General features: G+C 36.2%; 1 protein-coding gene across 7 annotated transcripts in view; it reads left to right on the forward strand.

Moving 5' to 3' along the window:
* Positions 1–8,762, forward strand: part of LOC107758004 (centrosome-associated protein 350) — a 45,149-nt gene that overhangs the window by 5,403 nt on the left and 30,984 nt on the right. For all 7 annotated transcript variants that reach the window (XM_016575627.1, XM_016575632.1, XM_016575629.1 and 4 more), the window contains exons 6-9: positions 2,330–2,486; positions 2,667–3,226; positions 3,456–3,569; positions 6,176–6,298. In XM_016575627.1, coding sequence (XP_016431113.1) covers positions 2,330–2,486; positions 2,667–3,226; positions 3,456–3,569; positions 6,176–6,298 — 954 coding nt within the window. The remainder of the gene's footprint in view (positions 1–2,329; positions 2,487–2,666; positions 3,227–3,455; positions 3,570–6,175; positions 6,299–8,762) is intronic.

Here is an 8,762-nt window from a genome sequence, read left to right on the forward strand (position 1 = left end):
TAAAGTTCCTAATTTTTCTACAGGTATTCAACGTGAGAATTCAATGTGGAATTGAAAAAATTATATACATACAAAAAAACCATATGTATACAGGACTCTATATATATATATATATATATATATATATGTATGTATATGTGTGTGAGTGTGTGTGTGTGTATATACACTATATATATATATATATATATATGTGTATATATATTTACTGCTTTTCAAAAGTTTGGGATCAGTAAGATTTTTAACGTTTTCAAAGTAGTCTCTTCTGCTCAAGGCTGCTTTTATTTGATCAGAAATATAGAAAACAACAGTAATATTATTAAATATTATTGCAATTTAAAATATTGGTTTTCTGTTTTAATATACGTTAAAATATAATTTATTTGCAGTGATCAGAGCTGAATTTTCAGCATCATTACTCCAGTCTTCAGTGTCACTTGATCCTTAAGAGATCATTCTAATATGTTGATTTATTATCAATGTTGGAAACAGTTGTGCTACTTAATATTTTTTGGAACCTGTGATACTTTTTTCAGGATTCTTTCATGAATAAAAATGAAAAAGAACAGCATTTATTTCAGGGTTTCCGCGGGTCTTAAAGTCTTAAAAAGTCTTAAATTTAGTTGTATCAAATTTAGGGTCTTAAATTGTACAAGAAAGTCTTAATTATGATTTCAAGAGGTCTTAAATTTGGGGACGGAAAGACCAGAATTGCGATATGGCTGTATGTGACAATTAAGCTTCAAAAGTCTATGATTTCATTAAATAAACATGAGCGCTGCATGTTCAAAGTCCGGTGCTGCGCTGCTTTGTGTTCTGCTGTTACCGGGGAAACAGTTATATTCTACCAAACACTCCACCTGCTGTCAGAATGAATGAGCATTTTCAATAAAACTGATGTTTTGTTCAGAGTTCAGACAAATGCAAAAATCGACCCATGTTTTTACCCTGCAAAGATGCAGAGCTTTAAATGTGATCTGGTGGATCGATAAGAAGACAATGCATTATAAAAATCTAAACAGTATAGGGGTGTGCGATATGTATGGTCTGCGGTAATATCGTAATTGTTGTTTTAACGATGTGCGATTTGATATTATCGAGTATATCGCGAAAAGCAAACATAACACCTACAGAGTGCAGCATACATTAATGAAGTCTAGCAGGTTAGACTAGTGCGCGTGCGCATTTAGAGTGCAAAATGATTCGGTTCAATCGCAGTGAATTGCTGCCACCTACGGGCAGTTTTAATTTCACATTTAAGGTACCGTATCATTTTTAAAATAATTTCAAACATCAGTTTTCAATGTTTTATGTTTAAAATATCAAAACATTATTTATGCATTTGTAACTGCAGGTTAAAGTATTTAATGTCCCTCAGCACTGCATTAAACGGTGTGTAAATGCATCTAAATGTCACTTCTAATGCAGCTTCTGTGTTTCCTCTGCATTGCAAAGATCAATTTTGTTGATACTGATTTCATTTGCTTGGTAACAGCCCAAATGCAAGAATTTGAAATTATTAATTTCTATCACTGCTGTGAAATGACCATACAGAATATGTAGAACAAAAAACATTCAGGAGTCAGCTGTCAGCACAATTAGAGATAAGATATCAGCACAATAACACATTCAGCAAAATATTGTCTAGTTATCGTTATCGATAAAATCCCTGTAAATTATCGAGATATTTTTTGTCAATATCGCACACCCCTAATTTATGTTATTTAAATGATATAATAATTTATTGTTAATAATTGTTTAAATTAATATAGTAATTAATATTTTTGACTCATCCATTTTGTTAAAAATAGTTTAAAGGCTGTAATATAAAGTTTATCATTTTATACAACTTTTTGTTTTTGTGAAAACTTGTATCTGAACTGTAAAATATGCTTTTTACAGCAATTTTGCAGTTTAATATGGTACTATAGACATTGCCCTACCCCGCTCATATGGTATTAATTTTATTTGTGCAGGTCTTAAAAAGGTCTTAAATTTGAGCATAAAAATCCTGCAGAAACCCTGTATTTAAAATAGAAATCTTTTCTAACAATATAAGTCTTTACTATCACTTTTTATGAAATTAACGCATCCTTGCTGAATAAAAGTAGAGAAGAGACTTCTTTAAAAAATATATATATATTTTTTTTTTTTTTAAACAACAAAAAACAAACAAACACTAGCTTTCTATTCTATCTACTTGTTTTTCTTTGTGTGTGTGTATATGTATGTGTGTGTATGATATGTATATATATATATATAAGAATGGTACAACATTCTTCAGAGTTCTGCCACTTCCATTGTTTACATGTCTTCCATGTATTTACTACAGATGGGCATCATGTGGAGGAAAGTGGATCAAAGTCCAGAACACGGAGTCGACGCAGTCCAGACAAAAGTTCCCGCAGTCCCTTGAGGAACAGCACTCTGGACTGTAACGCCAGGAAACCCAGTGCAGTGGAGTTCAGAGAACCACTCGTTTCATACAGGTAAAAGCCGCAAAAAATTAATGGGTTAAAGCTGAAGTGTGTATTTGCAACCATATATGATTGCAACAATTGCAACCATAATGATTGTAGGTTGTTTCTTGGAAATCCTTTAATGCTCCTCACATTAAACTGGCCTTTTATTTATAAACTGTCTTTTTTTGTTATTCTTATTCAATATAGGGAAGCATCACCGCTGCCAGTGTCCCAGACCCACTCTGAACCAGAAGCCCATTCCTTACCAACAGAGGTGGGCATCCCTCAGCCTAACTTTGCTCTAAGCCAGCTGGTCTATCAGCGTGACACCCGAGACATGCAGACTGCAGACCTGGACAGCCCACGCTCCTCAGCTGTTGACACCACATCTGTACGCTACCTCAATGACCTGTCTGCTCTCAACGGCGTTCACCAACCTGACCAAGCCCCACAAGGGTCAGAGGTCAACCCCAGAACACACTTACAGGCTCAGACATCCCAGACTTCCATGACATCTATCACCAGTTCAGTCACAGCTTCACTACGGCTGGAGAACCTGCGACGTCGACAACCTGATGAAAAGCTGGAAAAGCTGAAAGACAGAATCCGCAGACAGAGGGAAAATTTGGAGGAGACAGAAGAAAGAAACAATCTGCTGGGATACTTGGAGCAACCTGTGGGTATTGGGGCGGCAGCACATAGTACCACAGTACCTACTGCTAAAGTTCGGAAAGTGGCCCCAGCCCCTCCAGCGCCCATTTACAAAGGTAATTCGACTACAGAGAGGAAAACTCCATTGTGTTGGGCTAGTAACCAAAAGGTAGCAGGTTAAAACCCTGAAAAGGCTTTCACCATTGAGCTTGAGCCTTATCCTTAGGTTGCTCCAGGAGTACTGTCCCAGTAATAGGTGTACTTGAAAATACTTATGATAAAAGCATCAGATAAATGTTTTATGAGGTTGTCGAATAAGAGGAAGCTCACTTCTGTGTTTTCTAGGCTTCAACACCTGTGAGACTAAGATTCGCACACCTGATGGGAAAGTGTGGGCAGAGGAGGACTTCCAGAACTTAAGCAGGGAAATATACAGAGACCTGACAAAACAACTTACAGGTATACATAGTTTTCCAGAATGTTATAATATATGTAATACAATAAAAAAGTATAAATTATTATAATAAAAAAGTTAAGAGTCAACCACGCCCTCCTAAACCGGCTCATTCTAACACGCCCCCCACATGTCTACGTCACTATGTGGAAATATTAGCATAATGCCGCCCAAATGTGCACGCAAAGAAAGAAGGCGTTGTTTCAGGAACAGCAGTAGTGTTGATGCAGCCATGTCAGGGAGACGCTGTGTATTTCAGTGCGAAAGCAAAAGCACTTTATTTGGCCTTCCGGAAGTAGATGATTTAGGAATCTATAAGATTACTTGCAACAGAACAGCAATGCATTTTATGGATGACCGTTTCGTGAACCTAGGAGAGGAGGTAATTCTGACTTTGCTATGACAATCTGGCACTTCTGAATCAGCTACTGTTTTGTTATTAGTTTAAGGAGGCGGGGCATAGAGGACCTACAATAATGTACAGTATTTGAAAAATAATGTGTTTTTTGAACATTAAAGCATGTCGTCAACATTCTGTTACACCAAATACACAAAATAATGATCTTTAAAATAGCATCATATGACCCCTTTAATGCCAAAAATGCCCATGCTCGGGCAGCCATGTTGCCGCTGTAGCCGGTTTACACTGAGATAATTCATACTCCTTCGTTTGAAGCGGGGTCCCGAAAAATCTTCGTTTGAAGGGCTATCTGGCCCTTCCCCTTACCCCTCCAACCAAAAGAGAATCGAGACGGGGAAAGGGAAAGGGCTAAGGGGTAGAATTGGGATTGGGCCTTAGTCTGTGCTATAGAAACAACACATTCACACTACATGAGTGGTGTAATTAAGGTACTCACAAAAATGTTACAGTATGTCGATCTCACACAGCTCATTGGTTGTCATCTTAAAATCACTGATGCTATAAATATGCTTTGCATTTGAGTCATCCTCTTAATTGCAGCGTAGTTGGGTATTTATTTATTTATTTATATGGAATGGAATTAAAATGTTTATCCATTCATGTGACAGAGCTGTATTTTACTGCCCATTGTAAGCCCTCTGAGTCTGGAAGCATGAGTAGCGAATGGGAATTAGGACAACGACACTGTTTTAACTGCCTCTCAAAGCAGATGAAACAACTTACAGAATTCATGTGTTTCTGCTGGAATGAAGTATGGTCAAAAAGCATGCTTAATCCAAACCGCTCTTGGACGATGACTTACATGCTCCTAATTGGCTCAGAGTTTCCAGGCATACTGCCACAGCTGTAGTTACAAGTTTTCATGTCAGACTGTACTTTGGAGTTTTCTTCAAGGTTATTTGTAAGGATTGCATCAGTTTGCTCAACCATTCCTTAAAATAGCATTATGGAACAAGCTCATTTATAATATGCATAACAATGCAGCTTAATTCCCTGTTGACCTGCAATAGATTTGAGTTGCTGTCATTAAAGAGGCCATATGGTACACATTTGTAGCAGTCTATTTTATAATTATATAAGGATTCTAGCATCACAGAAAAATCAAATTTTGTTTTAGATGTCCTTCTTCCATACTCTGTCTGTTCCATGTTTTGAATTGACTTAAACAGATTAAAATGGGTAGTTTGAAATAGGCTTGCCGCGATAGACGGTGCTGACGGTGATACCGGTGTTAAGCCGCAACACTGGTTACGTCACTTGCCCACCGCGTCACTGACCCCCACCGTCGTTTAGATTTTTTATAGTAATAAAAATCATTTAGTTCAGTAAAAGAACAGACACTACAATTAAAAACTGAACGCGGCTGCTCAATGCAGCGTGCCGAACGACAGTAGCATCACAGATCAGATTGCATCATATGACCCCTTTAAAAGCGAAGGAAAGCGAGGAAAAGAGGGAACGCCCCACCCCCGCAGTGATACCGGTATTACCGGTGTTGTCACACGTCGATTAACCAGTGGGAAAATTTCCTCACCGTCACAACCCTAGTTTGAAAGTATTTACGAGAATGAATCAATCACCCGTCTTAATGCACTCATACCAACTAGATGTCAAATTAGTCTAATGATGGTCTTTAGGACACTTAAGGGCAGTTAAAAGTGTATTATAATATTATACTATTTAATTTTTATAATGTGAATATTCATTGAATCATTGAAGTTTTACCTGTTTTACTACTATAAGGGCCAGTTTGAGTACTGAATAGTTATTGATGTGTAAATGTGGGCAGTTGTGTGGTAGTATGTGCATGGTCAAGAGTATAGTTTAATGAACAGTAGTGTTATTTTAGTATTATTTATATAATATAGTTTTTATTTATATTTTGAATTAGCGTTTATTTTTATACTTAAAGTTTTTTAATTTTAGTAATTTTATTTTATTTAAATATTACTATTTGTTTAATTTACTGTTATTTCAGTTTTTGTTTAGTTTTCATTTATTTCCTATTAGTAATTTTAGTGCTTCAACAGTTAGTTGCCAATGTAACATTTCTAATTTTTCATTTATTTTTTATATTTTATTTTATTTCAGTTTTATTTCAATTAAAATGTTTTTAATAGTTTCAGTTAATGATAATAACCCTGATAAACTGTGTCAACCAATTTAATCTTCCCTCTCTGTCCTTCACAGCAGAGAGCACAAAACCAAAGCAGAGGCCTGTTGAGCGAGACAGGGTGAAAGAGAAGAAACCATCCAAGCCTGTTAGGAAAGTACACAGATCTTCCTCTGCACCGGACTCAAATACTAAACCAGGTCTGAGTCTTTTTCACACTCTGTGTGTCTCTTAAGCAAACAACTGTAGCTTATTTTAGCAAATGTTATTGAAATTCAACATCTGAATGCACATATAACAGTGCTTAATTGTAGTTTTTCATATAAAGATCACAATCTGAACTGAAAATGTGCAAATGCTCTACTGAACACTAACACAGGCTGGCAGCCTAGTGTGAGCCTCTCTTGACCTGCCAGCATTACTGTGCCCTGTTCTCTGCGGGGCGTTCTTAGAAACGTGTGAGTTAATGTCCTTCCGCAAGCACAAGCTAAGTCTCTTATCCCAATAGAAATTTCTAGAATGTGTAGCATGCAGATTAACAGGATAGCTAGCTGCGGCAACGGTGACGCAGGAATGCTTGATGCATCCCAGCTCAAACCGCTGTGGCCTTGCTGACAGCTAGAGAGGTGTCAGTCTAGTCACGACAGGATAGAAAAGTGAAATCGGACTCCTCCTTCCACCCCTCCACTAGTTTACCCTGTGCACCCCTAACTTCAGAAATAGCTTTCTGAAGTCTGTTAGTACTTCTCACGGTGTATCTCTTAGTACTTATCACGGTGTCTCTCAATCAAGAAGGTGAAAAACATACTCTTGGTCTGTATGTGAGTTCAAATGCTACTAGCTGCACAAACTAGATTTTATTTAATGCATTCCAAAATGTTTTGGAGCGCAATGCAAAAGACAATTCATGTACGCACTGAATTCTTAACATTGCTGCAGACATTAGCGTGAACTGTCAGTTTTCACTTTTAGGGCACCTACTCTCAGGCCAGAGCAACATTTTTAGGTGAATCTTGCTGAGCAAGTGGACCAGTAAAACTACTGATATGTTTATAAGAGGTTGTTGGATAATCTGGTTTATTGGTACAGACATTTGAAGTAGGGGTGGGCAATATGGCAAAAATATCATAAAATAAAAAAGAATGGCGGACATTTAGGCCAAAGTGGGTGAAGATAAAAATTTTTGTCATTATTTTATCTTTGTTATTAAAAAATAAGAACAAAGAAGAAGATATTACAAATACACATAATATACAAATAAAACAAACAGTGCTTTATTTTTCAGGTACAGTAGGTGTATTTAGCAGTAGCATTCAAGAAACTGAATGAACAAATAAAATAAAAATAAAACACTATATACACTTAACTGTTTAAATTATACATTGATTCTTATTAAAGCAACTGTATTAAAGTTCTTCAGTCAAGAGCAGTGAGTTATTTTTCTCTGTGTTTTGTTGTTTTATTAACATTAAAGGGATAGTTCACCCAGAAATTAAAATTGTGTCATTTACTTACTCTCAAGTTGTTTTAAACCTCAGTGAGTTTCTCTCTTCTTTTGAACATAAAAGTTACTTTGAAGAATGTGGGTAACCAAACAGCAATGGTTTGGTTACCCACATTCTTCAAAATATCTTCTTTTGTGTTTAGCACAAGAAAGAAATTAATACAGGTTTGGTACAACGAGAGAGTAAATAATGACAGAATTTAAATTTTTGGGTGAACTATCCCTTTAATGACAAGTGTCAGCATGTTTAGTACAATAAGTCTGCTGTACCTTTTAAGAGCTGCACGCATCTAATATACAGGCACACATCCAATTGTTTACTTTAATTTTAGACATAACCAACTGTGTTTATATGTAAACCTTGTGTGTTTTTGAGAGTATTAGCACAATCAGACGCAAAAGATAACTCAGTCCAGTAATCAGGCGCAGGTATGACAGGCTTATAAGTGTGCGTGTGCTTCAGGTGTACACGCTCAGAAAAAGCGCATGTCAGAGCAGCACACGTATGAAATGTTTAACCAGCAAGGCTTTAAAGTACATTCAAATAATGTACTTTTGTGATTGTGAATAAGTGCAGTGTCCCGTGAGTGTAACTGTACCGCTGAGTTAACATTTGATGTGAATGTATGTCGCGTTGTACAGTATATTGAGACAGAGGCGCCAGAACTACAACTGATAGAATCTGCACTGTAGCACGATACTGCAATATTTCTACAAAAGCAGATCATTGAGACATTTTTATCATCCACAATGAAAAATCTTGATATCGCACACCCCTAATTTGAAGGTAACTTTATCACCACTATGACAGCGCTCAAGAATAAGGATTTTTTTCTGCTGTCCCAGTTGGATCAGTCATTCAGATTTTTATTTACCATTTTCACTGGGTCTGCCACTAAAAAGAAATACATTAAGTATATTTTATTTTTTGCAGCATTTTATGTCTTTCAGAAAAATATACTATATAAATTTCAAATAATTACTACAAATTATTTATTTTAATTAAAGAGCAGGTCATATGGTATTTTAAAGTGTCCTAATATTGTGTTGGAGTCCTCTATAACAGGTTTAAATGCATCTAAGGCCAGAAAAAATATTGTAATTTTCTCAGAATATACATTTAATATTAGAGTCATTTGCCAATGATTTCGAAACGATTC

This window comes from Sinocyclocheilus rhinocerous, unplaced genomic scaffold, assembly GCF_001515625.1.
Source record: "Sinocyclocheilus rhinocerous isolate Xijiao unplaced genomic scaffold, SAMN03320098_v1.1 scaffold1314, whole genome shotgun sequence".
Taxonomy (NCBI): Eukaryota; Metazoa; Chordata; class Actinopteri; order Cypriniformes; family Cyprinidae; genus Sinocyclocheilus; species Sinocyclocheilus rhinocerous.